At 35.9% G+C, this 18,397-nt stretch overlaps 1 protein-coding gene across 2 annotated transcripts in view; it reads right to left on the reverse strand.

Annotated features, from left to right (window-relative positions):
* The window catches only part of CLMN (calmin), a 185,561-nt gene that overhangs the window by 60,251 nt on the left and 106,913 nt on the right, over positions 1-18,397 (reverse strand). For both annotated transcript variants that reach the window (XM_044664581.1, XM_044664582.1), the window contains exon 2: positions 3,447-3,508. In XM_044664581.1, coding sequence (XP_044520516.1) covers positions 3,447-3,508 — 62 coding nt within the window. The remainder of the gene's footprint in view (positions 1-3,446; positions 3,509-18,397) is intronic.

Genomic DNA, 18,397 nt, shown 5'->3' on the forward strand with positions numbered 1-18,397 from the left:
CCTCCTTTGGCATTCACCTTTCACTCGTCTATCACTTGTGGCTCCAAGAAGCTGTCTCTTGAGCAACATCCAGATGCTGGTAAAAACATCTCAGTAGATGGGCTAAACCAGACTGAGGATAACTGAAAGGCATCAAACCTCTCTGAGTTAAGGGGATGTCTACGCCAAGCATGCAAAGACTTCCCCAAGCAGAATGGTAGATGAGTACAATTTGTTCCAACAGTTATAAAGGCAGTTGAAGAAGGAATGGTAGAATGCTTATGGTTTGGTCAGATGTGGTCATCTACCACATTCTGAACCATTATCAATCATCCTGACTTTTGTCTTGCCATGGGACTTCTGATATCTCTGGGAGAGTGAGGCTGATAAGTTTGTGTAGCTCTGCCTTCCTATAGCCCAATGAATGAACTCAAGTCATCACCCCACGGTTTCATTAGTCCTCTTTGAAATGAAAGATAAACAAAGACTTTTACTGATCATTATTGACTAGATGGGATATAAATTAAATTGAAAAATGTAATGTTGTGGCACTGAAACTCATGGGAGAGGAAGAGAGGAAGCTCCTGACTTTAGAGGCAGATAATAAGGAAATTATATTGTTACTCAATAGTTTAAATAATTAAAAGATTTTAAAAAAATTCATAGCAAAGACAGGACTGGGGAGATCACCCAGTTAGTATGTTGTATATTACCGGATATGTTCAATCATTCAAAAATATCAAATACAATGCCAAAAGAAAACAGCATTTGTGGGCTGATCTTCACAACATCTCTTTATGAGGAGGTACTGGCCAAGAAGGCCGAGGCCTTACTGTATTAAAGAAGGATGTAGAGCAAGTAATGGACATAAGTGGGGCAATGATGGATAGTTCACCACAGAAAAAGTTAAAACTAGATTTGCTACTATATCAGGAAGAAATAGTTCACACCTGTAGGGAGGGTAGAAGCTAGATAGTTTAAAGAAGGACAATTCCCATATCCACAGCACTCCATTTTTGTCTTTGCTTACCTAGCATTTTATTAAAAAATTAAAGGCATAGATAGTACACATCAACACTAATTAAGATATAAAACTGAGAAGGGGGAACATAGAATCAGGATCCAAAATTTACCTTAAGAGACTAGAGTATCAACCTAAATTAAATAATAATGGACTTTAATTGGGATAAATGTAAGGTCCTTTACTCAAGTTCCCAAAAAGATCAACTTCATGTGTATAATATAGGAATAAGCTAGATAAGTTTATCAATAAAAGATTTTAGGAGTTCTAGTAGGTTATAAACTGAATATATGTCAACTGTGTGACCCAACAGCAAAAAAACAAAACTAGGAAGACTTTAAGCTCTGTTCAGATAGGCACAGAAGCTAGAAAGAGGCTGGTGATATTCATAAGCTACACTCTGTCCTGCGGGTGCTACTGAACTGAGTTATGGACACCATATTTCTGGAAGGACGATGATAAATTGGAGAAGGGCCTCAGGAGCATGCCATAGAAGGAACTGGGTATATTTAGATTAAAGGAGAGAAGATTCATGAGGAGAAAAGATATCCTTCTCTAAGTATCTGAAGGGCTGTTAGGTAGAAAAGGAATTAGATTGGTTTTGCTTGGCCCTAGAAGGTAAAGCTCACAGCAATGGATGGAAGTACAAAGAGACTGTGTACTGACCCCTCACTCTCCCATCTTTGTCTTTAGATTTAGATCAGCTCTTTCAACTTCATATTAAAAGAACTCCATGAGAGAGAGAGGTGGCAAGGTTCAGCTTATTTTGTAGATGGAGAAAATGAGATCCAGGCTTAAGTGATTCCTCAAAAAATGTCACAGACCAAAGTAAGTAAGCTTTGTGAATCAAGATTGCCAGTCCAGAGTTCTACCCTTTAAGAATATTTTTTCAGTCTTCTTTAATTTTAATTAATTTCAGAATCTTTTTTTCTTCTTGCTGTTCATGTAACAGGGACATATCGTATGCTCAGATTTGTCCTTTCCTGTGGGTTGTATGGAATAAATGAAGATATTCTCAGCCTGCTTCTATTTCACAGCATTAAAAACCCCACCTTTAGGTGGAGCAAATCAATACCTATTCATTGATTATGTATAAAGGCAAAAAATAATTTCTCTTGAGTATAGGAATGTGTGTGTGTTTGTGTAGACTGAGACAGTTAATCATCTGAAGTGAGAACAAGTCTCTCCAATGAATCAAAAACCAGGGGTGTGGCATTAATATGAACAGGGCCTAAATGCTACTATTTATTCAACGAATCAAAGGATTAGACTTATTATGAAAAGTCCTTGATTAATTTAGAAGTCTTTGAAAACAATTGGATTATGTTAGATGATACTACAAAGGAAAGATTCCCAGACACTAGGTCAAAAGACTGATCATGTCTCCTAGAATAAAACAGCAGGCCAGGTAGAAAGTCAGGGATTTGAACACCTGCCTGGTCAGTGTGGAAGGAAGCAATTGGGGGAGAAGAAAACCCTGGCCTCAAGCTCCTCCCATTCACACTGGTCAGAGGAGGCCCTTGGGAGATTTGAAGGAATTAGAGGCACTTTGGTCTTTCCCTCGGCATCTTTGTCCTGGGAAAGGAAACAATGCCAGAATCAGGAGCTGACGTGATGTAGAAAGATGGATTCCAGGTTCTAAAAGGACCCCCAAAGAAAAGATAAACCATTTCTAAGGGGACCATTTTGAGAACTTCAGCAAAAGAAGATCCAACTCTTCAAGATGAGTTTATTTACCTTGGAATTCTGTACATACTGGTAGAGTATCATATTTGCAGGGGAAAGTTTTTTACACCAACTGTTCTTACCAAAATCTCCTCAAGAAATACTCTTTACTAAGAACTAATTAAGTTAAGCTGACTAATTGATATCAATTGATAATTAAAAGGTGAACACCTATAGGGGCTTGTAAATTCTAACATTAGAAAGACATCTTCCAACTCCATACCCTCTGGGCTTTTGACTTCCAGTCTTGGTCATATAAAAGAAGACCATAAAATGGAGAGTCAAGTGACTCAGTGGTGAGAATTTTGGAATTTTAGACCTGGAAAAATAGAATGTTAAAAATATATATACTCTCAATCATTTTTTAACCAAAAAAAAAACATCTTCCAAGTACAGTCAGAAAAAATGGGCTTATTTTTAGTATCAAATCAGATCTAACGGATAGCAAAGCACTCTGCAATAGTAAAGTACTAGGTAAACATGAATGGTTAATGCTATTATTGTATTGAGCTGTCATATTTCTAATTATTTCCTCCTCACTGCTATGCTAATGGAAATTTTTAGAAAGAAATGGTGCAATATCCTGAAAACTAAGTGGCTTTGTTTTCTGAAAGTGTTTTATTGATGATCTTTTTTTTTAAATCTCAGAATAATTTCCTACTGAGTCCTCTGATCTACTCTAGCCGCTAAAGAATACTCCCTTGCATAGTCATAGGCTTACCTTTTCCAGGTGTAGATTGATCCATCGGGTGAAGGTTCTCTTCTGAACATTTTCCCGTTCAACTGGAAATAAAGTATAATCATTAAATGAGAAAAGTAAATCCAAGACTATCAACAGACCATCCCTAACACATGAAGCAGTTGTGTCCCAAAGTTAGTAAATTCAGATGTATAGAACTCGGAAGGGGTTTTCCTATAAAAAACTTCACATCTGTAAGTCCTGACAAAACCACAAAGGCCTATTTTTAACCCAAAGAGTGTATCTATGAGAATTCAAAAAATTTTAGAGTTGGAAAAAAACTTTGAGATCATCTTCTCTATTATTTGCTTTTTTAAAAATATAATTCTAAAAGATAAAAATATTTTAAGAATAAAATATTATGGACTTTTTTGTTTTTATATTACCTACATTTCCCAACATATAATACCTATCATTCCCTTTCAGAGAATCATCCCTGTAAAACTGACCACTATATCCAAAAAGGCTGACATATGAAACTGAGAAACTTTAGAATGAAACTGTGTCACATCATGAAATCTATGATTCCATGATTCCGCCTCATTTCTGAAAAGAAGCAGTATATTGTATCTTTTTCATCTTTTCTTTGAGGTAAAGCTTAGAATAAGAATAGGGCTTGGTCATTATAACTTTGAAGCATTTAGTTTTGATTGTTTTGTTATTGTCCTTTAAACTTAAAATTTTGTAGTTATTGTGGATAAATTTCCTAGTTCTTCTTACTTAAGTTTACATAAATTCACAGGAGTCTTTTTGTGTTTCTCTGTATTAATATCATTGTTTCTTAAAGCATGGTAATATTTCACTATAGTCACCTGTCACACTGTTCAAGCCAATCAATTTGGGTCTACTGTGTTTCCATGTTTTTTTGCTACTACAAAAAGTGTAGTTATATTTTAATGTATTTGGGGCAATCATTTTTAGTCATTAACCACCTTGGGGCATATGACTAGAAGTGGAATTTTTGAGTCAAAGAATATGAACATTTTAGTCATTCTTTGAATTACTTCAAATTATTTCCTAGGATGGTTGTGCCAATTTACAACTTTGCCAACAATGCATTAGTTTACCTGTATTTCCAAAACCCTAAATATTCATTATTCCCATAATTTGTCATCTCTGTAAATTTTGTTGGGCTTGTAGTAAATCCTTGGGGTTATTTTGGTTTTCATTTCCTCTATCAGTGATGACTTAGACTAGAGCATCCTTTCAGATTAATAATAATAGTTAATAGTTGCAATTCTTTTTTTGAGAAGTTTGTCTATATCCTCTGACAGTTTATCTGCTGAAGAATGGCGGTTGGATCTCTGTGTGTGTATGTATGCCTGCACACACACATACATGTACCTACCAATTATTAGATATCTTGAAAATCAAGCCCTTCCACCCTTTCCCTTATACATGTATCTGTTAACTGTTTAGATGTTTTGAATATTTACCAGAGAAATTTGATAGAAATATTTTTCTTTCACTTCACTAATTCCCTTCTTATCTTGGTACGTTAATTTTTTCCACAAAAAAAGCTTTTCAATTGCATATAGTTAAAATTATGTATCATCCTTTGTAGTCTCCTATTTTCTTGTTTAAGAATTTGTCCCTTAGATGGAGCTATGAAAAGCATGTAGTCTGACTTCTATTTTTTTCAATAATATGACCTTTAATCTTTAATTAATGGGCCAAAGCTGTATAGCTCATTACTATTGCAGACGAGGTTAATCACAAAATCTTAGTGTGTTGGAAATGTTCCTTAGAGGTCATCCCATTCAACTTCTAGCATGCTGATAATATTGAAGACAGTAATCACTATGATATTTCTATTGAAAAATTTAGTCACAGTTCCAACTTAGAATGTCAGGAATATGTTTTCTCTTACTATAGTAGTCAGGTCCTTAAAAAAGAAGTACCCTGCCCCTGTTCCTTCAAATTAGCAAAACATACTAGTAATGGCAGCTTCAAATCATTGGTTGTAGATTCTAAATTTGAGGACAAGGATTCCAGTAGTTTGGGGAATAAGGTGAAGGATAAGAATTTTTTAGATATCTTTTTTTCCAATGACATGTAATAATTTTCCACATACATTTTTTGAAATAAGATCCAAATTCCCTACCTCCCAGAGATGATAAGCAATTTGATCTGGGTTATACATGTATTATCACGCAAAACATGTTTTCACATGATCATTATTGTAAGAGAACACTCATATAAAATGAAAATCCCTAAATAAAAAAATAAATTAATTAAAATGAAAAATAGTTTTCTTTGATCTGCATCTTGATTCTTATAGTTCTTTCTCTGGAGGTGAATAGCATTCTTTGTCATAAGTCCTTCAGAATTGTTCTGGATCATTGTGTAGCTGAGAGTAGCTAAGTCTTTCACAGTTGATCGTAGTATAATATTGCTGTTACTGTGTACAATGTTTCTCCTGGTTCTGCTTATTTCACTCTGCATCAGTTCATGTAGTTCTTTCCAGTTCTTTCTGAAATCATCCTGTTCATCATTTCTTATAGCACAATAGTATTCCATCTCCATCATATACCACAATTTTATTCAGTCATTCCATAATGGATGGACATCCCTTTAATGTTCATTTCTATGCCACTGCAAAAAGAGTAGCTGTCAATATTTTTGTACCAGTAGGTCTCCCCGCAACCCTTTTACAAAATCTCTTTGGGATACAGACCTAGTAGTGGTATTACAGGATCAAAAAGTATGCATAGTTTTATATAGTCCTTTGGGCATAGTTCCAAATTGCCCTTGAGAATGGTTGGAGGATAAAAATTTTAATGATGGGGCAAGGACCTTTAATGAAGTGTGTAGTTTAGAAAAAATCTTAAACCCTTGGACTCCATCTCCCAGAATTCTTTCCTTGTTCCAAAATTTCTTTTCCGTTTTTGTTTACATGTTATTATTTATATAGTTCTGTAATTCCTCCCTCACTCTCTTTTTCTGTGTGCGTGGATGAGAAAGGTGTTTTACTCTAGCTTTTTTATGTTAGTTATTATTAATTAAATATGATACTTAGAATATTGGATATTAATTTTGCTTCTAACAGAAGGGCAGAAGGAAAGAAACAAGTATTTATTAAACACCCACTATGAGCCAGCCACCATGTTAAGCATTTTACAAATATTTCACATGATCTTCACAACTCTAGTAGGCAGGTGCTATTATTATCCCCATTTTACAGCTGAGTAAACACGAACAGACAGAGGTTAAGTGACTTGCCCAGGATTACACAGCCAATACATGTCTGAGGCTACATTTGAACTCAGGTTTTCCTGACTGTAGGCCTAGCACTTTATCTAAAATATCAGCCAACTGGCTAGATGGAGAGAGAGGTAGCATTTACCTTATATTCCCTCTTTCTATTCTTCCTTTTCCCAAATCATTATCCAACTTCAACTCATCTTTCAAGAGGTTTTCCTGATAGCTTCTGTCCTCATTTATCCCTCTCTCCTTTTGAATGATAATAAATCAGTTATAAATGAGGGAGGAGGGCAATAAGGCCAGAGTGGAGTTTGTAGCTGTGATGGGCAAAGTCAGGAAGAGAGGAATTTCCTAAAAATAAACAAGGAAGTAACTTCTGATGTCACCAATTTTGATGAATTACCTTAATATAAGGGATTTAGGCAGCATCTCAGAATTGGAAAAGTCCTCAGAGACCAGGAGGCCTAAATTGGCCTCAGGAATTTTCTTCCACTGCTCCATGTCCCGAACTCGAAATTCCTCCTCCCTTTTCCTAACCCTTTCCTGCCTGTTAGGGTTTTTCTTTCCAAATGAACTTCCATAGCCTGGGAGCGACTAAGCCACTCATCAGTGTGCTGCTGCCTGTGACCATGCTTCCTCTCATTGGAACCCCCTGGTCATTTTTGTCCTACATTTATCTTTTTTTTTTCTCCTTGTCCTAATATCCCATCCCCATTGGGATGAAAAGTTCAACTTCCTTGAGGTCAGAGCTATCTCCTTTTTCTATTTGTATCTCCCATCCATAAAACAGTTGGCACACAGAATACTCTTCATTCACTCATTTGTCCCCTAGGAGAACCTTTCAAACACTTCAAGGGAGGTATCCTAACTCCACCCACTTTCCCCTAAGCTCAACAATTCACAGTTCCATTAAGCAATTCTCAGAGAACAAAAATTTGAGGCTTCTGACCGTTTTCACTTTCTTTTTCTCCACATTTATCAGCTTATCGACGTGTTTCCCAAAATGTGATGCCCAGAACTAAAACAAAGGATTTCAGATGTTGTCTGACCAAGTCTTTTACTTGCCATGCCTTGGACACTATGATTCTCTCAAAGCAGGCTAAGATCTCATTAGCTTTCCTGGCTGCCATATCCTGCTGAGAACTCATAATTGAGCAGGGAGTCTATTAAAACACCTTGACCTTTTCCAAACAGCTGTCTAGCCAGACTTCCCCTCATATTGCATTTCTAATTGTGCTCTTATAGTCCTGGGTTTGTCTTGGCAGGTAGACACCCAAGTATTTTATACTGTCTGCAGTTTAAGTGGAATTTTTCTTTCTCTTTCTTCCTGCTGGGTTTTGTTGGTAGCATATAGAAATACTAATGATTTATGTATGTTTATTATATAGCCTGCAACTTTGCTAAAGTTATTAATTATTTCAGCTAGTTTTTCAGTTGATTCTCTAGGGTTCTTTAAATATACATAATTTCATCTACAAAGAGTGATAGTTTTGTTTCCTCATTGCCTATTTGTATTTCTTCAAATTTTTTTTCTTGTCTTATTGTGATTGCTAGTATTTCCAATTCAGTAATGAAGACAGCTGCAATTAATGGACATCCTTGCTTCATCCATAATCTTATTAGGAATGTTTTAAGTTTATTCCCATTTTAGATAATGCTTGTTATTTTGTCTTAGATCACTTTAAAGAAAGATTCCACTGATTCCTAGGCTTTTTAGTGTTTTTAATAGGAATGGGTGTTGTATTCCCATAGTGTGGTTGTAAAATTGATTTTTGAACTCGAATATGAAACCTGACATTTGTTCACATCAAATTTAATCTTATATGATTTGTTTCAATTCTGCAGCCTGTCGGGATCTTCACAAATCCTGATTCATCCAGCAGAATAAACTCAGCTTCATGCTATTTGCATATTTGATAAATATGTCATCTCTTCCTTTACCAGGATCATTGACAAAAAATGCTAAACTTTCATACGACTCAGCCCTGATAGCTGGGGGCAGGATAGCAGGGATGTCTTTTTAAGATGACATGAAATCATTAATGACCATTCTTTGGGACTAGTCATTTAACCAGTTCTGAATCTATATGATTGTCTAGATTATATTTCTATCTGGTGCCAAAAAAAATTGCAAAAAAAAATTAGAATGGACTAAAGAGAAAGTAATGACCCCATGAGACAAGGGAAATATTTTTTTAAGTCGAAAACTGAAAAAAAATAGAAAAAAGTAATGTATTTCATAGCAAAAATAACTGACCTAGAAAACAGCTAGAGGAGAGGTAATTTAAGAATCATTAGACTACCTAAAACCATGACCAGAAGAAGAGGTAGGCATCATATTTCAACAAATCACAAAAGAAAACTGTCCAGATTTCTTAACATCAAAGGGCAAAGTAAAAATAGAAAGAATCCAATTCACAATTTTTAAAAAAGCATCAAGTGAGAATACTCGGCAATAATGTAGTCAAAATTGAGAGTTTCTAAATCAAAGAAAATATACTGTAAGCAGGCAGAAATAAAGGTTCAGGCTTATAAACAAGAATAATTTACCCAACTTTTCTTGACTGCATTAAAAAAAGATAAACATAAGTGAAGAATACTAGGGAAATGAACATAAATAAACTATGTGCATTCTACTATGGGGAGAAGATCTTAAAAGAAGAATAGAAAGAAAGGTAAAAAAGAACACAAAAGAAGAACAGAAAGAAACGTAAAAAGGAATATACCAATTTAGGAGTAAGGAGAGAAAAGATAGGGAAAATAATTTCAAATGATCAGGGTGTGCCAGCTTAGAAGGCCATATGAACAAGGAAGGAGTACAATGGGGAGAAACTGACATGTGAAAGTCATTTTCATCTGAACTGTTCAAAATGGGGAAAATATTACACAGGTATAGAGAAGTAAATTTTTGTAGAAAGCGTCTTTGACCAAGACCTCATTTCTCAAATATATAGAGAACTGAGTCAAATTTATAAGAATACAAGGCATTCCTCAATTGATAAATGGTCAAAGTCTATGAAGGCAGTTCTCAGATGATGAAATTAAAGCTACCTATAGTTATATGAAAAAAATTCTCTAAATCACTACTGATTAGAGAAATGCACATTAAAATAATATATCAGAGTGGCTAATATGAACAAGAAGAAAAATGATAAATGTTAGAGGGTGTGTGGAAAAATTATGACACCAATACACAGTTGGTAGAACTGCAACCTGATACAACCATTCCAGAGAGCAATCTGAAACCACGCCCAAAGGTCTGTCAAACTATGACACAGCAATACCACTACTGGTATTGTGCCATAAGAAATGATGAACATGAATTCAGAAAAGCCTGGAAAGACATATGAATTGATGCAAAGTGAAATGAGCAAAACCCAGAGAACATTGTATACAGTAATAGAAATACTGTATGTTAATCAGCTGTGAAAATCTAAACTATTATCGGCAATGCAAGGTTCCAAGAGAACCCCAAGGGACTCATGATGAAAAATGCTATTCACAGCCAAAGAAGGATCTACTGGAATCTGTAGATGAAAGCATTCCATTTTTCACTTTAGTTCCTTGATGAATTTTTTGTATGTACAATATGTGTCTTTTTTTTTCACAGCATGAAGAATATGACAGCACTGGTATAAACCTGTATCAGACTATTTACTTCCTTGGGGCAAGAGGGTGAAAGGAAGGGAGGAAGGGAGTGAATCTGAATTACAAAATATCAGATAACAAAAATTTTAAATTATTTCTACATGTAATTGAAAAAATAACCAAAAAAAAAGAAAAAATAAACACAAGGGAAAAGATAAAAGGAAGAGGGGGTTTGAGAATAAGGAGGGTAAATTAGGGGAGATATCAGTCCTAAAGAAAAGAAACTTCAACTATAGATATCCATCACTTATAGAAGTTCTTTTTGTAGCAACAAAGAATTAGAAACTAGACTTATATGGACTTTATATGGAATTGATTCCCCATCAACTGGAAATGGCTTGTGGAATATAAATACGAAAGAATACTACTGTGTTTAAAGAAATAATGAAGGGAATGATTTCAGAGAAACTTGGGAAATCTATATGAAATGATGCAGAATGATCAGAACTTGGAGAACAATTTATACAATATAAATTTATACAATAACAATATCAAAAAGATGAACAACTCTGAAAGACTTACAGATCAGTATAATATCCAATCACAATTCCAGAGGACTCATGATGAAATATACTACTCCTGACAGAAGGGTGAAGGACTCAGAGTGTAGAATGAGATTTTTTTTTGATGTGGGTAATTAAGAATTTTTTTTTTCTTGATTATATGTGTTTGTTACAGGGGTTTTATTTTTCTTTCTCAATTAGGAGGAATGGAAGGAGAGAAAGCAGATTTCTGCTAACTGGAAAATATCAATCACTTGATAAATATTTCTTAAGTGCCTATTAGATATCAGGCACTATGCTAAGTACTGGGGATTCAAAAAACAAAAAAGGCAAAACATAGCCCTTACTCTCAGTAAACTTATAATCTACAGGGGAGACAACATGCAAACAAATATATAGGAGGTGAGCTATATATAAGATAAAAAGGAAATAATTAAAAGAAGGAAAGCACTAGAATTCGGAAGGGTTGGGGAAGGCTTTCTGTACAAAGCGGAATTTTAATTGGAACTTAAAGAAAGTGAGGTAGGTTAGTGGTAGGAGCAGAGAGAAAGAATTTCATTAAATTTTTTTTAAAGAAAAAAAGATTATTTGTTTAGAACTTTGTTTATTTTTGCTTTAAGACATTGTAGCTGGGAAAATAAATACAAATGAGTCTCCTCACCTGATCACCTAGGGTAGTCTGGTCAGAAAAATCATTTTGTCAACAATGTAGAAGGGGGAACATTTAGACAAGAATAGCTAGGGTGGCTGATGCATTCACAAATGTAACTGCTAGGCATTGAAGGAATTATGCTAAATTCTATGTGTATCCCAATCTCATTTATACACAATTGGTATATCCAAAGGCATCTGGGTTTCACTTACCCTGGATGCATACCACATTTGTAAAAAACAAAATAAAACATGAACTCCCTTCATCTAACAGAGTATAAGTCCGTGCTGAGACATAATTCAAGGCGCCCATGTCACAGCACATATCCTTGGCTGAATCCTTGGTTTTAATATCCATAAATTATAACTGGGTCAGATCCCTCTGAGCATGAACTGCATCTCTCTTCTGAAAAACCTAAAAAAAGCAAAATTATACACAGCCCTGCTCTCAAATGGTAACTAGAAGGTACCTTGGAGATCCATTTTAGCAGGCCACCATCATTTTCAGAGGAGGAAACTGATGTTCTAAAGAGGGAAAATTATTTGCCTCTGTGGTTACATACTAAGTTAAAGGGAGAGTTCAGGGTGGCTGACTTCTAGCTGCATATCCTTCCTGATTTATATTATGATCCAAATTAAAAGAATTTGTTGGGCATTCCTTGAACATTCTATATATTCTTCTGTAGGATGAGAAAAAGAGAGGCCTTAATATAACACAGTACCTTTGGTAGGTCTTTGAGGTATTGTGGTGAAATGGAATGATCATTAAACAGAATCAGAAGCCCTGGTTTTGCTTACTCTCTGTGTAACTTTGGGCAAGCCACTGAACTTCCCTTAGGTCTCAGTTTCCTGATCTGAAAAATGAAAGGATTGGATTAGGTCAACTCCAAGGTCCTTTCCAATGTATAGGATCCACGTTATAGGACCCTTTTCTGCCTTCAGCGGTCATAGCTATGTCCTGGGGAAGTCTCGTGTGCGAGGCTGTGAAGTGAGCTCCCTGGGAACTTGAGGACTGAGAACTTGTGTTTGGTGGCCAAAACGTCCTTGAAATCACCTCCTGAGCCTCTCTCTCTTCTGTCTACGAATCCCTGGCAGAGGAACCTCCTCCACATATTTTCCCTGTCCTCTGGGGACCTTAGATTTCCCCTGGTTCTGCCAGAACAAATGGCAGAATACTTCTTCCCTTCTTTTAATCCCAGTGAGACAAGGTCAGACAAGATTAACTCAATCTTTCTATGTCCATATAGATAGAATTATCTTAATTAAACTTTTGTACTTTCTTTTGCTTTCCCCTTTTAATACTCTAATAAATGATGTTGAACCCAGCTGTATTTTAGTCTCATAGAAAGGGAAAAACTCTTTCTTCCTTTCTGAGAAAAGGAGAGAAGAGATTGCAGTGAAAACTGAGGGGTTGCCTTCTCACCAGCTGAGGTGAAGCATGTTGAGACATTCATTAACTAATGAAAAAGGAAAGAAAACCCAAGCTAGGACTTAAGTCTGTGGGCTGGCTTTCAATAAATGCTCATTCCTTGCTGGTGGGTTGTTTTGTTTCACATCTCAGGCAATGTGAGCATTCCATCCTTTCTAGCATTTCTAGGGCACTTTCCTCCATTTATAGAAAAGTCTCCTGATTTTATTAAACTCCTATGTGAAATCTTGAAAAATTAAACGTTAGTCACTCAGTGTAACAGAGTGGGGAATAGTATTGGTTGGGTGTCAGATGATGAGGGTTTATATTCGAGGCTGTCAGTTAAAGTTTATCCACAAGTCACTTGGGCATTTGAAGATTTGCATTTCTATAACCCCTACATGGTGCCAAGTCCTGTGCTAAGCCCTTTTTTTTTTTTATAAAGAAACTCTCATTTGATTCTCAAAACAGCCCTGCACACTAATACATTGCTGGTGGAGTTGTGAATTGGTCCAACCATTCTGGAGGGCAATTTGGAACTATGCACAAAGGGCTTTAAATGAATGCCTGCCCTTTGAGCCAGCCATACCACTGCTGGATTTGTACCCCCCCCCAAAGAGATAATAAGGAAAAAGATTTGTACAAAAATATTTATAGTCGTGCTCTTTGTGGTGGCAAAAAATTGGAAAATGAGGGGATATCCAACAATTGGGGAATGACTAAATAAATTATGGTATCTGTTGGTGATGGAATATTATTGAGCTGAAAGGAATGATGAACTGGAGGAATTCCATGAGAACTGGAAAGACTTCCAGGAACTGATGCAGAGTAAAAGGAGCAGAACCAGTTGAACATTATACACAGAGACAGATACACTGTGGCACAATTGAATGTAATGGACTTCTCTATTAGCAACAACGCAATGACCCAGGACAATCCAGAGGAACTTAGGAGAAAGTGTAAAAATTAAAATTAACAATTTTTACCCTTAACAAAAGAACATTATCCACATCCAGGGAAAGAACTATGGAACCAGAAATGCATTAGAAAAATATATGATTGACCAACTACTGAGATCGGGATGTGATTAGGGTTTTGATGTTAAAGAATTGCTCAACTGCAAATATGAATAACATAGAAATATGTTCTGAACAATGATACATGTATAACCTAGTGGAACTGCTCATCAGCTTTGGGAGGGGGGAGGAGGAAGCAAGATGGGGTGGGATCATAAATCATGTAACAATGGAAAAATATTCTAAATTAAAAAAAAAAAACAGCCCTGCAAGGTGGGTGCTGTTATCTCCATTTTACAGGCAAGGAAATGGAGGCAAACAGTAGTTAGTTAAGTGACTAGCCTCCTGGGGTTATACAGCTAGGAAGAGTCTGAGCCTGGATTTGACCTTGAGTCTTTGTGCCTCCACCACTGAATTTTTTACAGATGATGAAAGAGGCTGAGAGGGGTTATATGACTTGTCCTAGAACACGCAGCTACCAATGACTAAGTACCCGAGGTAGGCGATGTAGTGGTTAGAATGCTGGGACTGGCATTATCTTCCCAAGTTCAAATCCAGTCTCAGACACTTACTAGCTGTGTGACTCTGAGCAAATCACTTAACTCTATTTGACTCAGTTTCCTCATCTGTAAGATGAGCTGGAGGAGGAAATGCCAAACCATTCCAGTATTTTATGGGCTCACATAGAGTCTGACATACCTGAAAAACAATTGAACAATTCTGAATTAGGACTTGAATTTGGATTTCCCTAACTCCATGTCCAGCCCTCTATCTACTATACCAACCATATCCCATGAAAAGTATAATATTTGGGCATTAAAATATTTGCATTTGTTTTTTAAAGTGATCCCAATTGTCTATCATTTCCTTCACTCACCCCCTGGAGTTATCCTAGCTAACTGCCTATTTATTATTACCTTTGCTCTGCGCCTCTCTCTATGCAACACTAAGGGATCACTGAAATGCTTTTTTTCACTTGATTAACTGAGTCTTGCAGATACTAACTACTGGAATGTGTCAGGAGGAGGTTCCTAATGGAAAAGTTTTCAAAGATAAACTTCACTGGATAATGGAGAAGGCGCCCAGTGGAACTGAACATGGTAACTTCTTAAGCTTCAGTTATAAGTTTCATTACTTTCCTTGAAATGCTCTAACCAGAAAACTATTGAATTACCCAGTTTTAGATTTCAGCATTCAAAGAGAACATATTCTATACACTGAAAACCACTGCATGATTCTTAAGTATTAAGAAAATAAGAGCCAATTTATCCCTTGGGAAATAAAGGTTATAGTGCATTTTTAAGGGAGGCTTTTTCTCCTCCCCTCTCTAATTGTGAAATAAGTAGCTCTCATAAATCAAATTTTAATATTTTATTTTGTGATTTATTTAACTAAGAAGTTAGTGAATGGTATTACATACGCAACTATGTTCCCTCATATTTATTCCATTTAAGAGGAATAGGTGGGAACTTCTGTATGCAATACTATATCATTATCAGTATGAATAGTTTAAATAACCAATTTCAGTCATTTCTTTGCTTTGTTAAGTAGTAGGGACAGGGCACGGTACACCACAGTGGGATGGAGAAAGAGAGAGAAGTTGAGAAAGGGAAGAGAGATTCATAGGTTTGTGAGCTAAAAGAACTCTTAGAAATCTCATTTAACAGGAGAGGAAATTGAGGTCCATGATAGCAAAGTATCTTGCCTCAGGTTAAATTTTTGATAGTTCTCATAAACAATATAAATGTAGGAGGAAAAAAGATGTCTTTTAATTGAGAAACTATTTTCTGACCTCACTGATCCACTCCACAAACACACTGCAAAAAACATTTTTGGTGATAAATCTGCATTTAACTGAATTTAATCAGATTGAAAAATCATTTATGTATTATTTTATGCATGTGTCCTTTTGCTGGGTACTGAAGAATACTGAAATGGAAAAACAAACAAATATCACAATCCCTAACTTCAAAGAACTTCATCTAGCAGGGCAGATTAATCAAGAATACAAATAATAATAGTATAAGGTAAAATACGAGAAGGAAGGGATAAGACAGTACCCAAGAATTGAGAGGAAAGAGGGTCATTATGGCAAATCTATGGCATATTTGCCAAAGATGGCATGCAGAGACCTTTCTGTGGACACACATGCTTTCCCCAGCAGAGTTAGTTACTAGAAAGGCAGAGGGACTCCAGCGGATCTGCTTCCTTTCCCCTCTCCACCACATCTCCTCCCCTTCCCCCCTGTTCTTACTCCCTTCCCCTGAGTAAAGCTCTCAGGCCACTTCCCTCCCTTTCTCCCTTCCTTGTTTGGAGTAAGGGGGGGCAGGGCACGACATGTGGACTCTAAAAGGTTCACCATCACTGAAAAAAAGAAATCTGTGTAAGAAAAAGCTTAGAACTACAGTCAGGTAGCCTGGGTTTCTAGTCCAAGTTCTACCATTCCCTGGCTGGAAAACTTTGCGTAAGTCATTGGACATCCCTGGGCCTCATTTTTCTTCCTTTAAAATGAGGAATTTGGACTAGCTCACAGAATCACTGGTGACCTCTGAAATCCTCACTAGCTCCTGTTCTAAGACTCTATGATGTAATAAGTAGATGGAAAATCTTAAATATGATATTGAGTCAAAATTTGAAAAGGCCCAATTATCTGTAGATATTTATGTTCCTGAGGGATAATAATATTTGGAATTATTGACCTGGAATAACAGGACTTGAATTCGAGTGCTAAATTTGACTTAACTATCTCTGGGTCCCCAGTCACATTGCTTTTTTCCCTCTGGAACTCAGGTTTTTCATATAAACACCTATATAACCTACCAGAGAAGGCCACTTTGGAGAAATGTTCTCTGCCAACCATAAAATGATAATAAATAGCCCAACGACCCACATAAACTGATGATGTGCAATACATTAATAACAATAGTAACTACCATTTATGTTGCACTTAAGATTTGCAAAGTACTTTACAAATCTCACTTCATCCTCATACCATCCCTGAGGAAGAAGTAAAATATAAGACTATAAGCACTATATAAGTGTTTATAAAAGTTAAAGTTTGGACATTTTAATTTATTTTTTTATGATTATCACTATCATATTAGTTATTAAATATTTATTAATGAAGGCTGAAATGATTAAAAGGAAATCTTTTAGAGAACATAGGAGCTAAAACCTTAAAAGAGGTACAAGTTAGAAGAATATTCCAAACAGGGGGATATGCCACACAAATAAGAGATATACATGGAATGGGCATCTCATGCCTCTGGGACTTTAGAAAGATAGCTGGCTGGCACTGGTTAATTATTAGGGAACTGTAGGAGAAAAGATGGAATCAGTCGTGGGATTAATATACTAAAAGAAGTAGATATATCAATTGATGCAAAAAAATTGTTCAAATTAAAATTATTTTTTAAACCCTTACCTTCCATCTTGGAATCAATACTGAGTATTGGTTCCAAGGTAGAAGAAAGGTAAGGGCTGGTTAATGGGGGTTAAGTGGCTTGTCCAGGGTCACATAGCTAGGAAGAGTTTAAGGACTAATTTGAACCCAGGACTTCCCCTCTCTAGGTCTGACTTTCTATCACTTAGCTGCCCATCTTCAAAGTATTCTTAATTTCCAGTCCTTTAAGTCCTTGGAGATCACTTGATAGAACTTTAGAGATTACCTAATCTGATCTCTAATTTGTTAACCCAGGAGGAGGAAACAGAAATTACTTTTCCAAGGATCACCTGGTGGTGGAAAAAAATTCAAATTCGGGACTTCTGATTCTACAGCTACTGCTTTGCTCTACAACAGGTGAATATGTTAGTACTATTCTATGGAAAGTCCATGTAAAACTAGTCCATGGAGAACAAATTTCATAAGAAACTAGAAATTCTTTAAAAATTTCGAATTAAATGCCAAAGATAAATTGTCTTGCCATGGAGCAGTTAGGTGACTTTGATAGAGATCCAGGCCCAAAGTTGGGAGATCCCGGGTTCAAACTTGAACTCAGACACTTTAACCTCAATTGAATCCTTTACTACCTCTTTTGCCCTAGAACCAATACTTAATATCAATTCTAAGATAAAAAGTAAGAGTTTAAAAAAAATGATCTTGCCAACAGAGAAAGAAAACTACAGACCAATCTCCCTAATGTACATAGATGCAAAAATCTTAAATAGAATACTAGCAAAGAGACTCCAGCAAGTAATTAAGAATATCATCCACCATGATCAGGTGGGATTTATACCAGGAATGCAAAGATGGTTCAACATTAGGAAAACCATCCACATAATTGACCATATCAACAGTCTAAGAAACAAAAATCACATTATTATCTCAATAGATGCTGAAAAAGCCTTTGACAAAATACAGCATCCATTCCTATTGAAAACACTGAAAAGTATAGGAATAGAAGGACCTTTCCTAAAAATAATAAACAGTATATACCTAAAACCATCAACAAACATCATATGCAATGGGGATAAATTAGAAGCCTTCCCAATAAGATCAGGAGT

Source organism: Gracilinanus agilis, chromosome 2 (genome assembly GCF_016433145.1).
Source record: "Gracilinanus agilis isolate LMUSP501 chromosome 2, AgileGrace, whole genome shotgun sequence".
Lineage (NCBI taxonomy): Eukaryota > Metazoa > Chordata > Mammalia > Didelphimorphia > Didelphidae > Gracilinanus > Gracilinanus agilis.